The 27,553-nt window shown below is 40.9% G+C and overlaps 1 protein-coding gene across 30 annotated transcripts in view; it reads right to left on the reverse strand.

The window, feature by feature from the left end:
* Positions 1 to 27,553, reverse strand: part of LOC137504538 (neurexin-1) — a 2,090,050-nt gene that overhangs the window by 236,675 nt on the left and 1,825,822 nt on the right. For all 30 annotated transcript variants that reach the window (XM_068233108.1, XM_068233107.1, XM_068233118.1 and 27 more), the window contains one exon: positions 304 to 475. In XM_068233108.1, the coding sequence (XP_068089209.1) occupies positions 304 to 475 (172 nt within the window). The remainder of the gene's footprint in view (positions 1 to 303; positions 476 to 27,553) is intronic.

Consider the following 27,553-nt stretch of genomic DNA (forward strand, 5'->3'; position numbering starts at 1 on the left):
TTTAAACCACCATAGATGTAAAAAACGATTTTGTGTATGGAAAAATGTGCTGATAAACATTAATGTTACAAATTATTGATATCTTTTGTCAAATCCTTTTCATTGGTTGAACGAGTACTTTCGTTGCAAAATTCCTTAGCTAACCTTGATATACATTTTTCTTCTATGGTTTTACTGTACCTTCTGCAATATATAATACATTGTTAAAAAAAATTGGGCATCTCAACACTAGGGGGCAATAGCTTTGCCGAAATATAGCCGTAATACATGAAAAGGTCTTACTTTTTAACACAACGTTCTTACCTGCAGGGAAACGTTCTATTATCTGTAGGTTGTCGACTTGTAAGGTGGCGTTACCCCCACTTCTGGTGAAGCGTACTATGTGGTACTTTCCATCGTTAATAATTGCATTCGTTTCTTCGATTGAGATGTCATCTGTTCCCACATTGAATTTGACTCCAATTTTTCCTTGGTGCTGGAAACAATGAGAAAATAGCGCTAATTAGAATTCTTCATATCAAGAATGTGGAATGTGTCGAGCTGTCTTTCTTCTCTTAGGGTTTTTGTTTGCTGGAGCAAGTCTCTTGACATTTCACTAAGTCTGGGACATCTTGTTCACGGATAATTGATATTCTAAATCAGTTACAGTACTTTTACTGATGGATTGAATTTGTATTTTTCCTTTTGTCTTTGCAATTTACAAAAGCGAGTGAAACCTTTTTATTTCCTGGTCCGTGGAACGCATAAAAATGAGGACTGAATGAAAATTTACATTTTTGAAGCCTTCAATAAACGGCACACACCAGTGAATGCTGAAGACTCAATTCAGGCTGAAGCACGCTGTCTGTCATTTGTTTTATAAGATGTAAAATAGTTTTAAAGAATATTTTCATGAGTTAAAACATATCTATACTTTGTATCCCCACTGTGAGGGAAGGTTTGGGGAAGGGTGTATCTTCCCCTGAGGGCTGTAAAGATCTCAGCATCAAAATATCAAAAAATAAATAAAAAATGCCATTATGTGCAGAGCATTAATTTAAAGTGAACACAAGGTGAAAGTGATATGGAGGCCACCATATTTATTTCCTTTTAAAGTGAATCCAAGATGAAAAAATAACTATAACAAGTAACTTGTCTCTTTATCTTATCTAAGTTTAGATTATTTACACAGCAAATCTAGCTGCAAACAGCTTTAAAAGTATATGGTTATTTGTCCATGTGATACAATGAGGGCAGCCATGTTCTGTTTGTCACATTACGCACAGGCTGAGTGCTGGAGATGCTATCTGCTTGCCTGTGTGTAAATTCAGTCCCCTCTCCTCCTCCCTCCTCCCCTCTGCCTCTGAAATCATGCATGGATCGCTTCCATGCCGCCATCCTCAGCTGTGTCGCCAGTACAGGGCCCAGTAACTTCAGGCAGTTAGGGCCAGTCGACGCAATCACAGTGCGCTCCCTCCGTACTGCGCAGATGCATGCATAAGGTAGGTGCCGGAGAGATGGAGGGAATCACTGCACATGCATAAAACTGACCGCGACTGGCTGAAGTTACGCTGGTGCCCCCTGCTGGCCATATAGCCATTGTCTATATGCAACTGAAACCCTCTCCAATGACTAGCTGAATTTGCTCAGCTTCTGTTTGAATTAATCACTGCAGACTAGGTGTAATGTGTATGTGCACTTCTTGATTGGCTTACAAGCAGCCTGCAGGCTATATAAGCAGCAGAGAACTGTTTGGGAAGTGAGTATCTCCTGTGTGTTTGGTAAGTCTCAGAGCAGTTGGGGACAAGCTCCTGGGTGTGGCAGATCCAGGGCTTGGCTGCGCTCACATATGGTGTTGCATGCTGGTTCTGGGGCCCCGGGCAGTGAGAGTTCCTGGGGCCCCAGGCTGGCTTGTGCACCATTATTGTTTTTAATTTTATTGTAGATTCCCATGCAGTTTAGTTAGGAGGGGGGCAGATGAGAGGGTATATCCTGCACGCTGGTGCCCCCTGCTGGCCATATAGCCATTGTCTATATGCAACTGAAACCCTCTCCAACGACTAGCTGAATTTGCTCAGCTTCTGTTTGAATTAATCACTGCAGACTAGGTGTAATGTGTATGTGCACTTCTTGATTGGCTTACAAGCAGCCTGCAGGCTATATAAGCAGCAGAGAACTGTTTGGGAAGTGAGTATCTCCTGTGTGTTTGGTATGGCTGAAGTTACAGGACGCAGTACCGGTGATAGGGAAGGTCGAGGACAGCGGTGTTGGAGCGATCCCTGCGGATGGGGCTGGAGGAAGCCCCAGGTATGAATAAAACTATTATTTTAGTTCTCTCAGTCTATTTAAAGCACAGTAAACTTACAGGAAGTCAAATATTTAACAAACAACCATGCTACAATACAGCAAGCACCTAATGGGCACACTGCTGATTGGTTGCAATGCTGGCAAGGGTGTGGCTAAATTTTCATGCTGGTTTGTCCCTTTTACTTCTTCCTACAGTTGACTATATTGGGGACAGGACATGGCCAATGGGGCTGGGTGTGGTCTGGACAGAGGGAACCTAGAAGGCTCCATAAACGAGGAATCCTTTCCAAGATGTGATTATGCACTTTATATGCACAAAAGATACAAAAGATACTCATGCAAAATAATTACTCCCATTTGTCTAATCCTAATTTGACATGGGATTGGAGAGGTGGGAAAGGGGGTACTGCTTAAAGTAAAATGGAAGTGACCTGGAAAAAAAAGTAAGATACTCACCTATGGCAGGGGAAAGTTTTGGATTCCATGGGTCCTTTTCGATCCTCTATCTGTGCCCTTGGTCCACCGAGCACTGGTGGGCTAATAGCCTTTGGGAGTCCTCAAAAAGGCTTCAGAAGTCCTTGAGTCCCCAAGTGCTTCTGACGTCTTCTGAGGTTTACTAAAGCCATGGAATTTAAACAGGGGATATCGGTGGACCAAGAGCAGAGAAAGATGAAGGGGGGGGGGGGGGGGCGATCTATGAGATCCAGAGCCTTCCCTCTCTATAAGGGACTATCTAACTTTCCTGTTTGCTTTAATCAGGTCCAAAGATCGCAATGCAGAGTAGAGTAAGGAAAGACACTATCCCAGTGTGTTTCAATTGTGTTTAGTATATACTATCTTCTATAGGTAAAGTGTAACTGTCGGGCATAAACTCAAAAATCAATTCTTTATTTTTATCTGGTAAACAAGTAATAAGGATGCTAACCAGGCAATCCAAGAGTTAAAAATCACTCTTACTTTTCTTCTCCATAAAACATAATTCCCCAGTTTCCCTAGCTCTTATTTGGTACATTGCTGCACAAAGGAAGTTGCAGGGCATGCTGGGTTGTCCTATTTTGCTGCTCTACTTCCCCTCAGACTTAGCTAATGCAGCCTGATTTGCTGAAGCCTCTTTCCCACCTCTTTTCCCTCCCACACCTCTGTTCCTCTCTGATTGGCCAATATTTCTCAATGCACTTTGCACTGCGGAGCTGGGTGGGAGGGGGGCAGGAAATGATAGAATAAGGGGGGAAATGATGCCAAGATTGGCTTCAAGATAGACACAGACAAAATGTAAAATACTAAGAAGGATTTTCTCTTTTTTTACCATAGAAAAAACACTAAATTCAAAATGTGGACAGTGCAATACATGTTATGTAAGCAGAGCAAGTATTTTATTTTCTTATATATGTGTTTTTTTTTCTGAGATAGTATGTCTGACAGCTCCACTTTAACAGCCATTAGAGATATTGCTGCATTCTATGCCTTGCTTACATATCACACAGCACGGTGCCCGGATCAACATCAGTAACAGCAATGATTGTTTCATGGTTTCTATAGTCAAGATGTGTTCATAATACCTCAAAACCCACAGAAAAGACCCCCAGCCTGCGGGAAATGAATTCTTAAAGGCTGGAACTGGCAGGCTGTGTACTTAGATTACGGAACTCCACTGATCAGTTTTACAAAGTGGATCAGTGGCATGTAAAATATATTTCTCTTATAATTTCTCTTAATAACAATGAAACACAAAGCTCAGCAGGCTGTGGAGCAACACTGTAATATTACATTAATACTGTAATTCCTCCCTCTGAAAGGAGAAAGCACACTGAGGAGGTTTTTTATACTGTTCCATTATGCTGCGGCGTTCTGTATCCGCCGACAAATGAAGCTACCTAAAGAAATGTTTGGAAAGGCTGTAAGAATCCAAGGCTTGGTTACAGAATACGCAACGCTGGAGTCAGCATGTAATGAGGCGCTGGAGCTCGATCACCAACAGACGCTGATCACATTAACTTCCCGTCACTGCCTCTGTAGCCCCGGGACAAAATGAAGAATGTACCAGAATTAGAAATGTTTTTAAGAAACGCTTCCTAAAAGTGACTCACTGGAAGCCTGCATAATACACCTTCATCAGCAATTCTTTGGGTATACACACAGTACGCTGCACTGATCTGCTTACTATTGGATGATAATTAGGGATGGTTAATGATGGCTAATTTGGATTTGATGCAAATGTTCTGCTAAATAATGCAAATGTATTTAATTGAAAACAGACCCATCATAGAGGTATATTTATTAAAAGTCCACAGGGCCCCCAACCCCTCCAATACCTTAATCTCTAGTTATCTGGCTTGCAGTCACTGCCATGTATCCCCTTTTCTTATTTCTCTCTGCTTCAAACACAATAGGGGAATGATAGCTGAGTGAGTTGTGCGCCCCCTCCTACACTGCGCCCTGAGGCTAGGGCCTCTCTTGCCTCTGCCTCGGCCCAGCCCTGCGCCCCCTCCTACACTGTGCCCTGAGGCTGGAGCCTCTCTCGCCTCTGCCTCTGCCCAGCCCTGCGCCCCCTCCTACACTGCGCCCTGAGGCTGGAACCTCTCTGGCCTATAAACTTTAACAACAAGGCTGCCAATAGCAAAGGATCTAGCCAGAGCATGTTAACTTCGGAGGGCATTGAATCAATAAGAAGCTCAATAGGTCGTCATTTCTCTGTATGGGAGCTAAATAAACATAAAAAAATTGAAATTAAAATCAAGAATTTGTGACTCCAGTAAAATCCTATTTAGGATTACATCTATAAATAAAATGGTTTATCTTGTCACTTTACTTTCACTTTAGGTTTATGTTAAAGCTATTTGTTTCATATTCTAATTTATTTCACCTCATTGGAATATATTACCGTAAAACACGATCCGGTTAGAACATGGTGTGGCCATTACCATGCGGGAGGTATACTGGTGTTCTGCAGCAAACATATCATTTTATAGCTGAGCACAACATTCACGGCAATAAGCATCTAATCTGCGCTTTCTGGTTTCTTTTAGAACGGCAATGTGAGTAAAATATATAGAATTACTATGCAATATTATTTCTAATCTTTAACCTTTAAAAGCTGTGAAAGATAATAACGACTGAGTGTGTAATATGAAGCTAAAGCCCGCTAATAGCGCCTTACCTCATTTCTCTGCACTTTGTAAGGTTTCCTCGATTTACTTTTAGCATGGAACTTTATAACAACAAAGCTTTTGTTGTAAAGGGATTAATCATTTCATAACTGAAATCAGATTTATAAAACGAGATAGTTTTCTATTTACCCCATCTGCACTTCCTCTATCAAATATTTCTTGCTGTTGCCTAGATACAGAGATGTACTGATAACCAGGAAGGGAGTCAGGTAAACATTTGCACAACTGTGTAACTGAATAAAAACTTTTCTTTAGCCTTTAAGAGGACCCGTAACAATTTATAACATAATAAAAAAGGTACTTACGTATTATACCGTCTGAAGAGTTTGGCAGTTCCTTGTATAAGTTCTGTTTGCTCCACTACCAAGATTTAACCCTTTTTGAAAAGCTGAAAGTCCTGGCTTTCCATTACACCAGGTTCCGTGTCAGTGTAATGCTCAGTTGCCAAGTTAAAGGGTTTTGAAGGGGGGGGGGAGGGCTGCATTGAGAGGTGAAGAGGGTGTATAGCTGGGCTGCTCCTTCATCTTAATAGAGTCTCCAGCCCCGGCCAGTAACACACAGAGAGAGGTTAGGAGGGTGTATAGCTTGTCTGCTCCTTCATCTTCTGTAATGAGACCCCCTGCGACAAAAGACGACCTCCTGGGGGTGCTGAAGATCATCGATGTCGGGTTTGTCCGGTACTTCTGCAATCACGCTTTGAGCAGCCAAGATGCAGAGGACAAGCCTCCTTCAAAACCCTTTAACTTGGCAACTGAGCATTACACTGACACGGAACCTGGTGTAATGGAAAGCCAGGAGTTTCAGCTTTTCAAAAAGGGTTACATTTTGGTAGTGGAGCAAACAGAACTTATACAAGGAACTGCCAAACTCTTCAGACGGTATAATACGTAAGTACTACGTAAGTTGCCATTAACCCTAATTATGCCGGTTGTAGAATCAGAAGCACTTGTTAGATCTATATATTTCTGTAACTTGATATGTGTAGCTCCGCCCTTCCAGTGATGTTTAGCCTAGGCTATGATGTCATCAGCCCCAGCGCACATTGGGAGAGCATCTAACATTTCTCTTCACTACAGAGATTGGAGGTGGGAGGGGATCTCACAGCCATTCACCTTACCAGCAGTAAAGATGCCAGCAGCACTCCTATATTTAAGAATTTAATAAGGCTGAGGTAAGATTTTACAATAGGGAAACTTAAGCTAAATTATTTATAAATAAATATTGTATAGAATAATCCATTGTATTCATTAAGTTACAGTATATTCAGCAAAGGCGCTCTTTATATAAGGAAGAGAAAAGTGTTTGTTCAGTTGAATGTTGCTGTAGAGAGCTTCATTTATTATTATTTGTTTTATTAACTCTATATGGAGCTCATACTTCAAAGGAGGTTTAGGAACAGATAAAGTATGCCAACCTCAATGCTGCAGTCGATCATGAATACGGCAGCCAGAATTATCCACTCCTCCCATCTCTCCACCAGGGCGGCTCCCCTCCGTGAATACATCCACTGGCTTCCTATCCAGTCCACAATTAGATTCAAGATACTGTGTCTGACCTACAAATCTGTCCACAAAACCTGTCCAACCTACATTTCTGATCTTACTCAGAGGTACACACCTAGCTGCTCACTCCGTTCCTCCAATGAACTTCACCTGACCGCCACCCGCATCACCCAGTCCCATGCACGCCTCCAAGACTTCTCAAGAGCTGCTCCAACACTATGGAACTTCATACCTGCACCCGCTTGGGGCAGCCCCCTCCTTGAACATCTTCAAGAAAACACTCAAAACTCAGTTCTTCACTCTGGCCTACCTCCCCTCACAAGTGCTCTAAACCCGTAGCTCAACTCTGGTCCCCTACCTTTCATGTCCCTACCTCTCCCACTAGATTGTAAGCCTTCGGGCAGGGTCCTCCTCCTTTTGTGTCCTACCTGATCATGCACCTCCATTACTGTGCACCCATGCTATGCATTTGAGTGAAATCAACTTGCCTAATCCCCATGCTCCCATGCAGTGACTGATCCCCATGCTCCCATCCAGTGTATTCCTGTATTGTCGTATTGCTGTATGTCACCCTAAATATTGTCTGTAACCTAAACTAATGTATAAATACAATAAATAAATACATACATACATAAACTAATAACTAAGTAAGCAGGCTACGTATTATGCTCAACTGCAGTGAAACGCTCTAGAAAAACCGAGTAGTTCTAAGTAGTATTGGGATTCCCGCATCATCTTACAATTCACTTCAGGCACATTTTGAAATAATCGTCATAACTGATCATCGATAAATGTAGTAAAGATTTGCCAAAGCATCCAAGCCTGCAGCTGAAGGACCTTACTGTTTGGAAGTCTATGGGCCTGATTCACAAAGCGGTGATAACTCAGTTATCACGCCTAAAAGACTTTAGGCGTGATAACCTTTGCACCACTGAGTTAGCACCGGTTTGTGCTCTTTATCGCGTGCAAAGTCCCGTGCGCAAAGTTTTGCACGTGCAATCACGCAACTCCGCGTGCAGCGCCCATAGGGTTTAACCACTTCAGCCCGAGAGCAATTTTCACATATAGACGCTGCTCCCATTCATTTGCCAATAACTTTATTACTCCTTATCACAACTAAATGATCTATATATTGTTTTTTCCAGGACAAATTCGGCTTGTAGTGTGTGTTCATTTTGTTTAGTAATCACCTTATTTTCTATGCATTTTAAAGGGAATATAAGGGAAAAGGATGAAAAAAACAATCTATTTCTCCATTTACATCCATTATAGCTTTAAATTAACCCATTCAGGTTCCGTCGTTTTCACGTGAGAAATGTTCACCTCCCATTCATTAGCCTATAACTTTATTATTTTATCACTACTTTATCACTACTTATCACAATGCACTGATCTATATCTTGTTTTTTCCGCCACCAATTAGGCTTTCTTTGGGGGGTACATTTTGCTAAAGCGCCACTTTACTGTAAATGCATTTTAACAGGAAGAATAAGAAAAAAATGGAAAAATTCATTATTTCTCAGTTTTTAGCCATTATAGTTTTAAAATAATACATGCCTCCATAATTAAAACTCACGTATTGTATTTGCCCATATGTCCCGGATATTACACAGTTAAAATTATGCCCCTATCACAATGTATGGAGCCAATATTTTATTTGGAAATAAAGGTGCATTTTTTCCATTTTGCATCTATCACTATTTACAAGTTTAAAATAAAAAAAAATATAGAAATATTTCATCTTTGCATTGATATTTAAAAAGTTTAGACCCTTAGGTAAATATGTACATGTTTTTTTTTATTGTAATGTTTTTTTTTTATTGTAAACATTTTATTTGGGTAGTTTTGGGAGGGTGGGAGGTAAACAATAGATTTATAATGTAAATGTGTGTTAATTTTTATTTTTTTTTCTTACAGGTGTAGTATTACTTTTTGGCCACAAGATGGCGGCCATGAGTTTGTTTACATGACGTCACTCTAAGCGTAACACACGCTTAGAGTGACTCATCGGAGAGGGAACGGCCAGAAAAGGCGCAGCTTCCGAGAGAAGCTGTCGCTTTTTCAGCGGGGGAGAGGAATCAATGATCGGGCACCATAGCCCGATACATTGATTCCCTGGCTACCGAATCCACGGCCGGGAGTGCGCGTGCACGCGCGCGATCGGCCACGGGAGAGCGCGGTAGCGCGCATGGTTCCTGGACGTAGAAACTACGTCCAGGAACCAAAATAGGTTAAACAGTGCTGACTATAAGTTAAACCCACTAATTTTATTTGCTCATCCATCCTGGTTATTGCAACATTTAGATTATGTTCCTAGCACAATGTATGGAGAGAATATTGTATTTGGAAATAAAGGTGTCTTTTTTCTGTTTTCTGTTTTTTGCTTTCTCATTGTACACTGTCAATGATTACAAGGCCTTATTTTGAAAAATAATAGTAATATACCCTTATGGCATACATATTTAAAAAGCCAGATTCCTAAGGTAAAAATATATGTTGTTTCTTTCATATTCTGTCACTTTGTTTTCATTTTACACGTCTTTTATTTTGCTACAGAATATGCAAAAATGTAATTTCTTTTGATTCAGTTTGTGACTAAAAAAAATACAGGAGACATGCGCCTCAACCCTGAAACTCTTTAAACTCTATTCTACTACTTATCACGGTTAAAATGATGCCACATATGTCTCTTGCAGTGTTGCTAAAACTTTCCCAAGTTTGATCATAATTCTGAAAATGACTTTTTATATTTGATTGAGTTTGTCCCTACCTATTTTTCATGTGACGTGGTTCACAGGTTTTAGACACACCAAAATGGATTCCACAACTCGTCACGGTTAAAATGACACCACATGTGCCTCATTTAGTAGCAAACTGGTGGTGCACTGTCCACAACAACACTGGACAAATATATTTGTCCAGTTGGGCTTAAGTGGTTAATTGGCGCATCGCACGCACTGCGCGCTGCGCGATTGCGCACGCAAAAGTTTACGCGTGGAAAATTCGCGTAAGTTTCTTCTTATCATGCCTAAACTGAGTTTAGGCGTGATAAGGGCTTTTCACTGGCGTGCAAACACTTTGCACTGCTTTGTGAATCAGGCCCTATGTATTCCCAGTACAGTACATTGTGTCTGTTTTGGGGAAAACTATGTTTCTACTGCAATCTTACTGATCTACTGTTACAGAGTGATTGTATTTTACCTTGTTTCGATGTGATGTCTCTCATCACATTCCACCACAAAAATGCTAAAATCTAACAAGCAACAAGCTAGCAAACACGACTTTAATAAATATGGAGATTTAGTTGTAGCAATAAAAATGCCAGCAGTTTAAATGAGCACTCATGATCCTGCATTTGTAAATTTAATCTGGAGTTATTCCATCTCGGGGGGATGACACAGAACCAGCCGTATCCTCCTTTGTATGGAAAGTTATCAGCAAAGTTCAGTGCCGTGACCTTGAATAGACCCGACAAATAAAAAGCTCTCTTCTGTAATAGTAAAAAGAACAGAGAGAGTGAAAATTCTTCCCATAAACACTCGTTCTTCCATGACTTATTGTTGTTTCTCATTCTCGTGCCTTCACCAGCGAATGCTAACAAGTTGAGATTTTATTCTGGTGGCATGCATGAAAAATCAGGTTGCCTGCCCTTTCGTTTCCCAGACATCCCATTTCATGCATGATAATATTCTATTAACTTTTGTAACTACTGCCTGACATTGAGCATTATGGCTTTGTTTACTGACCATTAATACTCTGTGCATTCTGTCCTGGGGAGGACTGCTAGATACTAGCTAGGTTTAGTGATGAAGAGATAGTCTAGAATTACTACACTGCACAAAACAAAATCATGGATTTCCTTTAAGATGGGTCACTCACAACCAACAGTCTCATCTATGAAAATTAAGGTGATCCAGTATTTCATTATGACAAACTGCTGCAGGCAAAGGGGCATCTATAATGTCAAGTCTCTGGACACTTCCCATATATTATCAGCTCTGTACTGTACACACTATTCATGTAAAACAATACCCTATCATAAATTAAAGATGCTTGACTGCACACTCCACTGAAATCTAAAAGCAAAAAAACACATCATCTATAGTGCATTACTGCTTTCTTCAAATGACACTTCCACCTGTGCACAAGGCTCCACACTAGTGTCCACCAATCCAGTGCATTCCAGTACCGCACACCCGTTTGGTTCAATGCTCACCAAATACAGGCCACCTCAAATCCATGAGGGTTCAGCACTCAAGGTCAGGCTCAATGGTCAAAATCCTTCTCCCAAAAAGACTTTTAATCAGCAACAGCATGTTTTGTAGATCTCCACATAGATGAACTCTGCTACTCAGTATGATGTCCTATCATAGCTAGATGAGCTGTCATAAAACAATTCTACTAGGGGCAGAGTAATAAATTAAGGGACACACCATAAAAACTTTGATGGTGACCATACCCAATATTTACCCCCCTTCTCCTTCTAACTGAGGTGACCCCACAGTCTGGTTGCCCATCTGCCATGGGTTATATTACAAGTCTAGCACCCATGATTTCTCCCTCATAACATTTTATGTGGCCACCATGACTCCTCCCACTCACAAATGTTTGAGGCCTCAACAACACCTGACCTTGAGGATGAGTAGGTAGGACAACCCACATCTCTGAGACTACCCTGCGAGCCAATAAAGCCTTTCTAGTTTATACATAAACTGGAGCAAAGCTCTCACTAAAAGCCTGTACATATGCATGACTGATGTTGCCCAATGAGGGTCAGAACACCATTCCTCAGGTGATATAGTTGGACTGGGCTGTACAGACCCAGCCAGCCTGCAGGATGACCACGTAGTCTGTTTCAGAGCAGGGAAGCAGAGGGCAGATGTGATGTCACACTGTGGGTGGGGCAGCAGTGAGTTGAAAATAACCATCCGCCATTCGGGGTTGATGTGCCTGGAGGAGGGTAAGTCTAACCCTAACCCTTTGCTAAAATGATGTAAAAAAAAAAACATCCCACATTTTTTGGCAGTGAGGAGCGAAAAAATGCCAGTTATCTTTTCACATTAATTTTATCAAAAAGAATGTTACATTTGACTTTCAACAATGCATTGAAAATCATTTTGTAATAATTGTGTGACTTTTCCATTTTCACACCATTTTTTGCGCTAAAATAATGTTTCCTGTTTTTGCAGTAAAAATAATTATTTTTCATTTTGTTGTGAATTTTTTTACCATATTTCGAAAATGCAATGTATTGTTGTGAAAAGTTTCTCGAAATAAAAAAAAAAAACTATTTTCAATGTAAAAATGACTTTGGGTTAAAATTTGTGAGCAACACTGTTTTTTTTGCACTAGTGGATTGATGAAGTGTATAAATTTTATTAATGTTACCTGTAATTTATATATGTACTTATTAATGTTGAGCTCCTTTAGAGTCATACGCAAAATGCACTCTTATCTTACTAAAGGCTGCTGTAGCTTCCCCAATACAGAGAACCTGGACAACAATGAATACTCTTTAAACAATTCAGCGGAATACGTAGGCCAAATCATGAATTCAATAGCACTGGACAGATCTGGACAAAATGGATGTGGTCTGTATTTCTTATGCTCTTCAGCCTATACACCATTCTGTTCAATAAAATAGTTGGGTTACCTTTGGACTCTTGACAGCTTATCAAATTACCAAACCATGCTGTAACCGCACCCTGTAATGTCACCCAGAGTTGATGCACAGCTGATAAATGTGTGCTATGTCTTTTCCTGTTTGGGAATATTTCCTGCACACATCGTTAAACATTCATGCTAACGCATATACAGTTTATACTGCAGAGCATAAATGGATTAATTGGGGGATAAGAGAACCACACTGACTACTTATTGGTTTACTAAATTATTGAATCAGTTGATTAAAATTCATGAAAAAAAATCCATTAGCAATTTCAATAAAACAAAACAAATGCAAGCTTCAAGTAATGTTTATTACATAAATATGTACATCACAGGGAGAAGGATTCAAAATATTCTTTTATGCAGTAAACCAGCAAACAAAAATCTACCATGGTCAAATAAAGTGTATGGCAGTAGTCCAACATAGCAAAGAACCCCTTTTTTATTTTGGGCATTCAATTCTATAATACAGATGGGTCTAGACAACCCAAACAGGTGGCACAGCCTCAGGAAAGTCACGGGGCCCCCAGCATAACTTTGATAGGGCCCCCCAATGTCCTCACCCTTTTCCTCGCCTACCCCTTGGTGACCCTCACAGCCTGGGCGATCATCTTACAAGGGTCATAAAACAAGTGGGGACATCATGATCTCCACACCCATAACAAGTGTAGCCACAAAAAAACCTGATCTGAAGGACGGGCCCCTTTGTCAGAGGTTAAAAGAAGATGGGTTCTTACTGTAAACTTTTTTATTTGCATTAATGTTAGTGAATCAGAATATGTACAGCTATAAGATAATGCAAGTCAAAAAATCAGATAAATCAGAAGTGAATCAAAACCTCAAGATAACCAACAAGTAACGTTGTCTGCATTAGGATCTGTGTCTGACAGAAATGCAATTTCACCGTAGTCAAAAACATTCCAAAACTTTATGTTTCCTTACAAATAAAACATACAAAAATGAAAAGGAAAAAGGAAGACAGAAAAGGCCCAAGAAGAACGCTCTTCCTGTTGCAAATCTATTTTTGTATGCTTTATTTTGCCAGGAGTTCTTCTGTAAGATATACAAATATTTTACAGTTACAGTATAACAGTTAAGTGATTTCTGTAACTCAGCGGAACTTTAAAAAAAGTTTCCCTTTGTGAAATATTGTGGCTTTTTTCCCTCTTCAATCCCCTGCAAGACACTAGTTCGCAGATGACAACTCCAAGCTCTTGTTTAATTAAGGAAGATTCTTGAAGTGAAGGAGGGGATGTTAAGTGGCTAGCAGATGTGAGAAGCCTTTCTGGCCTGCAGCAGAATATCACTCGCATTAAGGAAGTGCAAATCATTCGCAGAAATGCATAATTAAATATCGTGCTGTGAAATATAGTATTCACCCCTTCAGCACTGAAATACCAGGCAGTATAATGAATGCCATTATCGCAATTGCCTCTGAGAAATGGCGAGTTTAAAAATAAACCGCCGTTTACTAAAATGCTAAAATCCAGGTTCAACCAAAAGCTTTAGTTAAAGAGAACCAGAGACGAAGCACCCTCATGTATTTTAGCATATATATCAGTGGGAACATTAGAGAAAATGCCTACCCTGCTCTCTGTTTCATCCTTCACTGCTAAGCCTGCTTGTTATCATCCCTGATAAAATCCCAGACTGAGCATTCAGTCTGGCTTTGCTCAGGAATTATTATAGCTGAGTCATTACAGCAGAGCCAGAAGGGGGCAGACTTGGGCTTGAAAAGACATAGGAGAAGACAGACTCAGCTATAATGATTCCTGAGCAAAGCCAGACTGAATGCTCTGTCGGGGATTTTATCAGGGCTGATAACAAGCAGGCTGAGCAGTGAAGGATGAAACAGAGAGCAGGGAGGTGTTTTCTCTAATGTTCCCACTGATATATATGCTAAAATACATGAGGGTGCTTCGTCTCTGGTTCACTTTAAGTGCATGTCTGAGACGCACGCATGTCCGAGACGCACACTGTCCAAGCCACACGCATGTTCAAGATGCACTTGATGTGACACGAGAGCACATCAGAATCCTTCCAGCTGTGCCATGCATGGCTATAGAGATTTTCATGCCTGACTCGTTTTTTTTTCTGCATGCCATCTAATTTTTTCCCCACTTGCAAATCGGATAGCAGCCTCGTGATTTCAAGAGGTTGTGTTTAATAGTCCAACAAATCACCCCTAGTAGAAACAAGCCTTTATAGCATGTAGATTATATTAAAAGAAAGTAAAGTGTAAATTGAGTCACAGTGATGGTATAGTGCAGTCTTCAATGTCACTTAAGGCATGATGATGACTATTAGTAGTAATAGTTGTAGAAGTAAAAACTGTTTGGATTTGAAAAAAAAATTCAGCATGGTTTTTACCTTCAATGACGACCAGCCAATGATTGGCCAATTTTACCACCTGCCTGTAGTATAAGTGCCAACAGATTTGTGAATACTATAAGCAGATTGTGTAGGTAGGTTCTCATACTACATGGATGTGGTTAAATTGGTCAATGATTGGCCAATCAAGTTTTAAGGTGTGTACCATGCTTTATTTTGCATTTGTGCAAACCATTCCAAAGAGTTTCAATTTCGATTGGCCGATTTTACCAGGCAGAGGAACCAGGTGACCTCCTGGCAGTGGGTGAGGGACTGGTGAGCCTGAAGGGGGCTGGAGGAAGCCCCAGGTAAGTGTATGTATGTATATATATATATATATATATATATATATATATATATATATATACACACACATTATGCATACGAGAGGAATCGGTGCGGGAGACTTGGGTGCAGGATATAGCCGTTTTATGGCTGATCCTGCTGCTGCACAAGTTCCCGGTGACGTTAAATACTAATTCCGCTCCAGGCCGCCATGGATGGTGGTGAATGAAAGTGTTCGTATATATATATATATATATATATATATATATATATATATATATATATATATATATGTTCTCAGGCTTACTTTAAACATTATTTAATGCACAAAAAAAGAGAATAAATAAAACAAGTTGATCTCGTGCTTAACAGCATTTTTCTCCCTTAGTGCCAAAGCCACCCTCCGCAGATAGAGAGGCCATGATTGTATCGCCGTCCTGTTGATGTGCACAATGTATTACTGACACAGCACCATTGCCCTGAATGCAACCTCAAAAAGACGACCGTTTCAGAAGATATATGGCAGAAAAGCTGCAAACAACAGTCAGCTGAATCGTATTATCCACTCAGCACTTTCCCTGTTCTGTACATAATTACATTTTCCTACCAAATACCTGCTGAAGAATAACTAAAGTCACAGAGCATTTCCGATGCGTATCAATAACGGCGTCCTTCCCTGAATACATGCATCTAGGAATCTTCAGGAGAAATGTCCTCTTGAAATAGACCCTCTAGTGCAGGTAAACAGTTTCAAAATGAATGCATATCCCCTAGTGTCTGCAGCTTGATGCAATCTCACTGTCTGACACCCGTCTTGCAGACTAGAAAAGATATTTTGTCCAAAGACACTGAACTACTGTTATCAAAGACATTTGCATGATTTTGTTTTGTTGTGAGTTTCCTGTATGTCCTACCTTGTATACTAACCCATGTATCTATTGTGCAGCGCTGCGTGATATGTTGGCGGTTTATAAATACAATAAATATTAAAGGGACTCCGAGCAGTGCAGAAACTATGGAAAGATGCACATAATTTTAAAGCTCTCTTTCTCCTCTTTCCAATGATATATAAACCACCACCCTACGCCTTTTAATTTTCGCTATTTTCGTGATTGAAATTGCCGCGGCAACGATTTAGGTGTCGTCAGAAAGAGGAGAAAGAGAGCTTTAAAATGATATCCATCTTTCCATAGTTATATTGTATTACACAGGGCGACTTTTTGTCAAAGTCAGCAGCTGCATTCAGCAGAATGGAGCTGCTGACACTGGGGAAAGTGTCGTCCTGTGTAATACAATGTAACTATGGAAAGATGGATATCATTTTAAAGCTCTCTTTCTCCTCTTTCTGACGACACCTAAATCGTTGCCCTACACCTTTTAGTTTTCTCTATTTTCGCGGCCGCTGCAATTTCAATCGCGAAAATAGCGAAAACTAAAAGACGTAGGGTGGTGGTTTATATATCATTGGAAAGAGGAGAAAGAGAGCTTTAAAATGATATGCATCTTTCCATAGTTTCTGCACTGCTCGGAGTCCCTTTAATAGTAATACTGGTCTTAGGCTATCAAAGCAGGACTGAGAGTGGAAATGTCGGGGTGTATTTATCAAGATCAATGCAATGAACTATGAAATAAAAGTATAGTATTTGCCCGGAGCTACCAATTCAAATCCAAACTTCATGGGCTCCAACACAAGCTAGAAATAAATCTCACAGTCATTCTGCACGGACTTGTGCCTAATTCACACTGGCAATTAATTGGCAAACGGATACGTAAAAGCGGATCTGATTACCGGTTGATCGAATCCGTTTTTACTCCATTGTTCAGCTGCTTCCGTTCTGTTTCCCCACATCCCCCCAGACCCTCATCACCAACGTGTATCTTGCTCCTTAGAATGGTCTGTTTCTTCACCAGTGTGAAGAAATGTTCCGTTTTCTCATTACCCACAATGCAGCGCTTCAGCTTCCCTTTCTGTTCCGCTGGGCTCAGCAGTCCGGAAAAATTGCTGCAGGAGGAAACTTGTCTTCCATTTAGCGGTTCATACGAAACAGATCCAATTCTAACAGACCAATGTGAACGGATCCATAGGTGAACATTCCGTTCCCTTTTAGCGCTAATGTGAACCAGGCCTTAGACAGGAATATAGAAAGTGTAGGGCTGTCCCATGGTGTCATTTGGTGATCTGGTAAGACTACCATTATGCACAGCAAAATGATTTATCAGTTAGGGACCCCATGGTAGCTACTGCATGTATGTAGCACTTAAACCTTGTAGGTCTTGGTCCGTATCCTAATAAGATTCCTCCTGAACATGCAAGAAAATACTCTAAATAAGTTTGGTGTCTTTTTTTTCTACCTACCTTTTATAACTTTTTTAATTCCCAAGTACTGAAAAGTAATTTTTTAGATGAAAAAATATATATCTAGTGGGAGAAAACTCAAAACTTCCCTTTGAACTTTGTTTTACATTACAAGCCTATAAAGCATACCTATACCAGCGCTACACTATGCTCAATAGTACCTCCCTCGATATATAAAAGGAATTACAAAATGTATCTGGGGAGACATGAAACCTAGGAGACCACCATGGAGTTTTCTTCGGTTTAAGTCAGATAATCATTCTGAATGGGCCGTCCACCTTTCGGCATCAAGCCGAATGGCAATTGTCAATATTCTTCATTAATTTAACATGCTATTGTTTAACAAGTACTTAGCTTGTTTTGACGACTTGGTTTTATACACATTATACTGAATTATTTACTCATTTCTGCAGAGCGTGTATTTTAAATTGCTAAATATGTTATTTTCTGTGTATTTGCCTTGGGGGTTATTGACTGGGTATTTGCTCAGCAGCACTGATGGAATTTTCCCAGCGTTCGGGAGATTGTGTGCGAGATTATATGTAATGGCTTTTTCTAAAGCAGGTAAAGTGCTTAGTATTGGAAATCCCACAAGTCACATACAGCATTCGGAGCGTGCAACTATCCCCCATCCATAAAGTCTGGGGACCCAAGCATTTTACTGCCGCTTCCCTATGTTTACTGCATGTGTGTTTATGTAGAATTCTTCACTGACTACAGCTGTGTCAGTAAGCTCAGCTGGGTAATAATATATCTTAAGTTTTAAATATTTTATTATATAAATATTTTTTTAACGCCTCGTTGTCTCTCATGCAGATTACAAAAGTTATTGTCCAAACTCCTCCCACCCCCTCCCCCTACTTTTACAAGAGAAGAGTTGAGAGGAATGCCAGCCCCACACCCTCTCAAAATGGATCAGCTTGGCAGTGCTTGGAAAGAAGGATCTCTTTGACATTAAAGAGAACCCGAGGCGGGGTTCTGAGAATAAAATCCCTCTGTTGCTATATAGTTTGCCCCTAAGACCCCCCCCCCCCCTGCGCTCTGCAATACCCCCCCAAACACAGCCGTGCTGCTGACACGCAGCTTGTCACAGCGCGCTGTGTTTTTCTCTCTCCTGTCAGTTTCACCGCTCCCCCACCTCCTGCATCGCTCCGGTCCCTGCCCACGTCCCTTTCCTCGCCGCTGATTGGAGGGAAAGGATGCAGGTGGGACCGGAGCGATGCAGGAGGCGGGGGGAGTGGCGAGAGTGACAGGAGCGAGGTAAACACAGCGCACACAGCGCGGCTGTGATTTATGGGGTATTGTAGAGTGCAGGGGGCGGTTAGGGGCGATCTATATAGCAACAGAGGCTGGGCTCTATAGACAGACCCAGCCTCTGTATGGGGATTTCATTCACAGAACTCCGCCTCGGGTTCTCTTTAAAGGGAACCTGAAGTTAGAGGAATATTAGACTTCTGTGCTCATGCTGTGTCTCTAGTACTATAAGTCACTGGCCCAGAATGAGCATGCAGATCAGATAATTTTACTCAAATCTGACTGAAAGTGACCACTAATTCCTAGCACAAAATAATTTGAGCGATCAGAAATTCTGATCAGATTGGTTGTAAATAATCTCAGTTGATGGGCACAATCGATTACGAATGATTATAAAAATAGTCGTCCGATTGGATTTTCATCAACCAAAATTTGGATTTTTACGTTGGTCTTGAAAGATTGGTTCATTGATGGTGTAGTGAATGATTTTTTGCTAGAAATTGGACCGTCACTGGCCACCTTTAGCCCTAGAACCCACTAGAAGCGCTTTTCTAAGCCTTTTCTGAGCGCTTGTGATTTGAAAAGCTCTTGCTAATGTAATGCTATGGGTGTGATCCCACTTGAGGTGTGTGATTTTGTAAAAATACCGCATAGCATTGCATAGCAAGAGCGTTACAAAATTACTATTGTCTAGAAAAGCTCTACTAGTGGGTTCCAGGCCTTAGGGGTGGTCAGAAATGCCAAATTCTAAATCCGTGGAAATCCCAATTTCTGCAAATGCTGATGACTGATTCCGTCAATTTTTGATTTCTGTTTTCTGATGCCTCGAGGAGTCTCTTTTTGATAATTTTTTGCATTCTCTGATCGGCCAAATACTTCAGAGTGGAAGAATTGGACCAATCTGAGAATGCAGAATTTTACCGCAGCAATCAGAATACTACATACATTTTAGGCCAATCACAAGACTCTGGAGTACCTGGTAGTATCCTTGTTTATAAGGGAATAAAGATGACAGCACCTATATTCCTTTTACTTAACCACTTAACGACCACCTAACGCCGATAGGCGTCGGCTGGTCAGTAGTGGCTTCCCATGGTTCCATGTCAGTCAGGTCACGGAGGGTGTCTCCGTAAACAGCCGGAGAGCTGCTTATCGCGGCTCGCAGGCTAAATGTAAACACGCGGGGAAGACATCCCCGCTGTTTACATCATACGGCCGTAAAGGATAACGATGATCCCCGGCCTCTGATTGGCCGGGGATCGCCGGCATTTGATAGGCTGAAGCCTATCAGAGGCAGCACAGGACGAATTTCCGTCCTGCGCAGCCCAGAGGGAGAGGGAGAGGGAGGGAGAGGAAGGGAGGGCGGGCGGAAAACGCTGCGGAGGGGGGGCTTTGAGGAGCCCCCCTGCAACACAAACATAGCCGGCGGCGATCAGACCCCCCCAGCAGGACATCCCCCTAGTGGGGAAAAAGAGGGGGCAAGTCTGATTGCCCTGGCTGAAACCTGATCTGTGCTGTGGGCTGGAGAGCCCACGCAGCACAGATCAGAGCAGAATAGCCCTGTCCTTAAGTGGTTAAGGTTCCCTGTTATGTTATCCAATAGATTTTTTTTTAATTAAACTGCACAAGTCCGGACCAACGTAGTTTGAATCTCGGTCCTGCTGATGACCATGCGACTCTGAGAGGACGTAAATTCCAACTATTCCCCGCTACACACTCATACCGTCCTCTCCATTCACGCCACTGCTCAGTGACAGCAGAGCTTCCGCATCTCTCTAAGAGACAATTTGATTGGCTCCTGATGCCGTGATTACTTTGAGCCAATCCCAGTAATCACAGGGCAAAATAGTGTCCATAAGGGGGAAGAACCATCCGTCAAAAAAGCGTTAATAAATAATGTAAGATAGACCAGGGCTTAAACATAAAAAAGATATGCAATGAAGTTGTCTGTGATACATGTATAAAAAATTACTGATAGCTTTCCATCAAACTAGCTAAAACATAAGAAATCATAGACTTATCTGCTTGTCTACATTCATAAACAGAGCTGGACTCAGACTTATTGCTGGTAAATACTGTACCGTCTGGTCAGCCTAATACTGACATGAACTCTTTATGCATGAGAAGAAGAGCAGCTCGGGGAGAGGAGCTCCTAGGCAGGGCAGGTTTGTAATTGCCACGCTGAGCCTCAGTAATTCCCAGTGTGACTGTCTGTAATCACATCTTACACCACCAGGATAAAGGGCACGCCACTGCATTATGTCATTCCACAAACGATGAATCTGAATGTATGGTTCACAGCCCAACAATCAGCATGGGGCTGGAGATGATGATTGATTACCAGCAGAGCTTACACACTGACACTGAAAGGGTGACAGTGAAGAACAAGGAACCTTGACCACCTGACATCTGTTCCGAACAGGTGTGGGGCATTGCCAAGTCTTCACCGTGACATATGAATTGGCTGTGGAATGAAAGCAGAAGATGCAGAGCTAGCGTCGTCCCATTTGGCAGTACAGATAAGGACAACACTATTGCTAATATTTCATTCCATTCAGGAGGGCTATTCTTCCAGCAATGGAGACATTAACCAATAATATTTCCTTTCTCAACAATGAAAATGTTATCATGGAAAAGATATTTAAAGATATTTGGAGACTTAAAGTAAAACATAAAATCAAAATTAAACAAAACAAATGTGGATAAGTATAATTATAACCTTTGGAACTGACATTTTCCTTCGATCTGCCGTCCCCCGCCACCGGCATCGGGCTATTATTCGTCTAACACGGACAAATAATGCACGCTCTCGTTCACGTCATCGGGAGCTTACTGCACCCGCAGCCGCGCAGCCGCAGTTGGATGCATGACGCGCTAGACCGGGGCTGGCGGCGGAGAACGGCAGATCGGAGGAGAACGGCGTGGGACATTACTGCTACAGGGGGCTGATAAAAGCCCCAGGTAAGTGTCTTGATACTCTATTATGCTAAATTAATCGTGGGAGGAGGAGGCCATTAGTATGATAGCATTCTGGCTTTAGAGAAGATTTAATAATCACATCATTTTCATGATTACTTTTAGCTCTTTTATTGTTAGAATTACTATTATTTAGTATTTATTATTATATAGCACTGATATAGTCTTGTCACTAACAGTCCCATAGAGGGGCTCACAATTTAGTCCCTACCGTAGTCACATGTCCATCATAGTTTCTAGGGAAAATTTAGGGGGAAGTGTTTTTGCACCTTTAAAATGGCAATAATAGCCTTTCTTGTTCAAAAATCAATAAAAATAACGTCCTGTAAGCTCACAAAAGTATAATTCATAAATCCAACAGGAAACAGTTCATGTTAAATAGCTTGAATCTCGTCTTGCAAAGCTTTAGACATACAATTTCATATACATCCACCAGAAGTAAAGTGGCTAATTCCGCATTCCTTGGTATGCAAATTAGATCTTGCAGGATTTTGTATAGGCAGATTGCATTTGCACAGACCTCTAGAAACAAATAGTCTGCAGACTTTTCAAACTTCCATTTCTTTGCATAACATTCAAGCAAAATAGCGTGCTGCGGGTCCAGAGGACAGTTCAAACAACTCACGCAGCCTAAGGGGTAGATAACTGATTCCTTTATGCTTACGGTTCCGCTATGTCTTCTGGCAGCATGAGCCCCGGCCGGTGGCTCCCGTGTTAACCTGACGTCTGCCGCGGATGTTAAGCACTTTGCTGAAGAATCGTTCCTCAGATTCAATCCGGAACTGTAGAGGTGACGTCACCACTCTGACAACCCAATGCCCAAGGCAGCACGCTATTTTGCTTGAATGTTATGCAAAGAAATGGAAGTTTGAAAAGTCTGCAGGACGTTATCTGTTTTTGAAAAGTTCTGCTTGTGTAAAGTTCTGCAGGATGCTATTTGTTTCTAGAGGTCTGTGCAAATGCAATCTGCCTATACAAAATCCTGCAAGATCTAATCAGGTTAACGTCAGGTTAACACGGGAGCCACCGGCCGGGGCTCATGCTGCCAGAAGACATAGCGGAACCGTAAGCATAAAGGAATCAGTTATCTACCCCTTAGGCTGCGTGAATTGTTTGAACTGTCCTCTGGACCCGCAGCACGCTATTTTGCTTGAATGTTATGCAAAGAAATGGAAGTTTGAAAAGTCTGCAGACTATTTGTTTCTAGAGGTCTGTGCAAATGCAATCTGCCTATACAAAATTCTGCAGGATCTAATTTGCATACCAAGGAATGCGGAATTAGCCAGGACGTTATCTGTTTTTGAAAAGTTCTGTTTTTGTAAAGTTCTGCAGGACGCTATTTGTCTCTAGAGGTCTGTGCAAATGCAATCTGCCTATACAAAATCCTGCAAGATCTAATTTGCATACCAAGGAATGCGGAATTAGCCACTTTACTTCTGGTGGATGTATATGAAATTGTATGTCTAAAGCTTTGCAAGACGAGATTCAAGCTATTTAACATGAACTGTTTCCTGTTGGATTTATGAATTATACTTTTGTGAGCTCACAGGACGTTATTTTTATTGATTTTTGAACAAGAAAGGCTATTATTGCCATTTTAAAGGTGCAAAAACACTTTTTAACATTGGAAAGGTGCTATAGGGATTGGTGCAATTTTATGCTAGAAAACGAAGTTTACTCAGCGAATCAATCTATAGGTATATGTTGTGGCGTGTGCCAGACTGTTTACCATAGGGAGGTGGGACTGAGAAAGTTGGCTAGTGTTTGCTTGCATATTAGTGTAACACATATATGAATTTGAATTTATGAATTGAATAAAACTGTATATGTGATGGTATATATAGGCGCATGAGTGATTTTTAAAACTTTATGAATGCTTGAATGGTGAGGGTGTGAGTAACCCCATTTATCACTGACTGCAGCCAATTGAATTCATTTTATATTGAGTGGGCGCAAATCTACCTGTGTACATTTTTTAAAATTTAGGGGGAAGCCAACTGTCTTATCTGTATGTTTTTGGAATGTTGAAGGAAACCGGAGTGCCCAGAGGAAACCCACGTAAATACAATTGTGTTTGTTCATCTGCTGTGTTTTATAGAATTAAAGTTCCAATCCTGTCCATATTTGGTAGAACAAACTACAAGTATATCAGTAATAAGTTACTTGGTTTGGGTTTATATCCTTTCTTTAAGCTGCCAAAGCGACCCTGTCCATGAAGGTTGTAGACCAGATTACTTTTTCTTAACAAAAGAGGAATTTTATTACAAAAAATACAGTTTGAGAAATACTATTAGGGCCCGAAGATCTCTCCCACTTATCATGGGGTCAATTATTGTCTGTAGAGCTCTTGAGTAGACATGACAAATGACAGTTTGTCTCCCATCTTCTCAGCAGACCCTGCGGGTGTTACACCTTTAGCATGGTTGCTGCCTGTCAACCTATCCCCCTATCCTAACTAATTAAATGTCTTCAAGAAGGATTTCAGATTTTCTACAGCATTAATTAGCTCTAATTACCTGAGCTATACTGTATTCTCCTTTCTTTAGCAGCTCAGAAGACTTAAAGTCTCCCGGTAAAGCTACTATATGTGTGAGGTTCTAAGAGCTATAGAAATACGGAGACATTTTTCTCTAGACAATGATATGAACCTCATCAATGCTGGGATAGCAGAACAGTAATTACAGGATAACTGAACTTATAATGTAAATATATCAAATCAACACCAAATTGCTCCCTAGATAATAATGCAATTATAATGTGTTACTAATTTTGCCAGCTTATGTTCAGATGGTTGCTGGAAAGGAAAATACATGTAATTTAACTGCCTACATCATATTCTCAGAATTTAATATGTTAGTTGAATATGTCGGCAGTAGGATAGTGCGCATTGCACAAATAGCGCAATCTGGTATATCTATTTATTTATTTATTGTATTTATAAAGCACCAACATATTATGCAGCGCTGCAACATATTATATTATATCTATGTAGCGTATGTAGCTAAAATAGCATGAAATACGCTACTTGGGCTGTACTATCACTACTTGTGCATAGTTGGCAATTTTAAAGTAGTATTTTTGTGCATATACCCCTACGGTTCTGAAGCAGTTACTTCAATGATGGCATCTTATAAGTACCTGGCAAACAAGTGATAATGGATGATCAATGAGATGCAAATATTTTCTCCTTGCATTCAACAGTAGCCACATCAGTGTGACATAAGGTGTCGAATTCTGGTCCTCGAGGTCCATATCCATGCCAGTGTTTAAGATGGACTGATACATGGAGAAAATGTTCTACATACTGAGCCATGCCTTTCCCGGTTCAAACCCATCAATTAATTTGAGCTGTGATGATAAATTGAGGACTGGAGTTCAACATCCCTGCTCTAGACAGTCTGTACTCCGCAAAACAGTGCAGATTCAAAGTTATATAGTTACATAGTTATTTGGGTTTAAAAAAGACATACGTCCATCGAGTTCAACCAGAAAACAAAGTACAACACCAGCCTGCTCCCTCACGTATCCCTGTTGATCCAGAGGAAGGTGAAAAACCCTTACAAGGCATGGTCCAATTAGCCCCAAAAGGGAAAAAAAATCCTTCCCGACTCAAGATGGCAATCAGATAAAATCCCTGGATCAACATCATTACGCATTACCTATTCATTATAACCATGGATGTCTTTCAAGTAAAGCATCTAAGCCCCTTTTAAACACTGATATAGAATTTGCCATAACTACTTCCTGTGGCAATACATTCCACATTTTAAACACTCTTAGCTTGCAATAAAATACAATTTCCTTTAGTTTTGGATACTTAAAATTAAATTTGATTAAAATAAACATGGAAAAATGAAAGTGGAACTTTAATCTATTAATAAAGTACAATTTAGCTGCTGGTGTATGTGTTTGGATTGCAGCCTAAATGACTAAGAGTGAATCTCGAAAAGCTTGTGTTCACCTCGAAATCAGATTTTCGATGCTCTTGTAGAATGTTTCCCATTTCATACTGTAATATTGTAATGGAGAAAATGGAAACATCCTTGTTGAAAAGACAGAGATTAGGTAACAGCGAATAAAATCCACTTATAGGCGGGAAAAGTACCGGCGAGGCTGATCCTGTCAGGTGTGAGCAAACATATCGCTTGACGAAGTTCAGAATGTTAACTTATGTGAAACATAATGGCTTTGGCCTTTGGCTTGTTAAATACTGGCTCTCCACAATGCCACGGAGATGATAAGGTAAATGAGCAAATTGTGGGAAAATCACTGTTTATGGTGACAGTCACACGATTATTAATGGCTTTTTTCAGCATTAGGATGGAAGTTTCATGCTAGTTATGGTCTAAATGCTGAGCATAAATACAGAGCAGCGTGAGATACTGACAAGCAGCAGACAGTGGCGAGGCCGGTGGCTTTACAGTACAGAAATCGAGAGAGAGGGAATTGTTGGGGTGGCCTACAGCAACCAGTTTAATCCTATTATTTTATTTCAGCTCTGTGTATCTTAGTGTTGTCCTGCAGACAGTCATCCGCAGATATATTTTTTCATGCTTATATTTGATTAGTAAGAAGAGGTGGTTTTATCACAATTTTTCAGCCTTTGTGCAAATGTTGTGCAGTTTGAAAGGGGGGCAATCAAGGAAATATATTTAACTAGCCCAGTTCCAAATGCATGCAATTTCCTTTAAAGCTGGCCATACACTTTAGGCGACTTGGCGGCCAATCAACCATCCGATTCGATGTTTATAATTGATGATTATAACCAATGAGCATCAGTGCCACTTATTGCATGCTCAATCATCAATGCAACCAATTTCGGGCCAAAATCTGTAACATGAATTGGTTGAAAATGCTAAAAAAGATGTAAGGCCGACTTGTTTGATTGGGTGTGTGGCGGTAACAGCGAGTGATGTTGGGATGAGTGACAAAACCCCCAATGCTGTCCCCCCTAATGTGCCACATTTCCTGATGTACGGCTACCTTCAGTCTGCATGAAAACTGGAAAAATCCCAGCCATCATCTCTACTAGTGAACAGATCAGATAGATAGGCTTGAAAAAGACATAAATGAAACCGAGAGCCCAATATGGTGTAGTATTTAAGACAATGTTGGTGTAGTATAAGAAATACAGTAATTATTCTCACAAACAAGGGTCGCCGCAAAGGCAACCACTGGAAAGGCAAGTGGGGAGAATTATGACCTGACCCCACTCAGGTAACAAGAAGTCGCTCTCTGTAGACAGGAAAAAATGGGGAAACACCCCTCCACCAAGGGTGGACTAGATCAATTGCAAAAGGTGAAAAACACAGGTGCCAACAAGAATAAAATAGTTAAAATCCATTTAAAAGGGGGAAATTGGTGGACTCACCTCCCTCAGGAAGAAAAGTACTGGACAATGAGACATTACTATAAATTACAGTAACATTTATTAAGAAGCTCCAAGTATGCAACGCATTTCACGGGTCACTATCGTGCTTCATCAGGCAATAGGTTTGGAGTGGAGTGTCTCACACAGAGAAATGCAATAGTACTATCAGAATACAGCGAAAGAATTATGCACAGGAGTGGTTCTGTGCCTGTAACTTAATGAGGCAACAGCAGTAGTGTGCACACAGCTCTGGGTGTCAGTGGGCTGTGGAGTGTCACACACAAAAATAACCACAGGAGACTGATGCGCTAGCCATCAG

Source organism: Hyperolius riggenbachi, chromosome 4, assembly GCF_040937935.1.
Source record: "Hyperolius riggenbachi isolate aHypRig1 chromosome 4, aHypRig1.pri, whole genome shotgun sequence".
NCBI classification, from domain to species: domain Eukaryota; kingdom Metazoa; phylum Chordata; class Amphibia; order Anura; family Hyperoliidae; genus Hyperolius; species Hyperolius riggenbachi.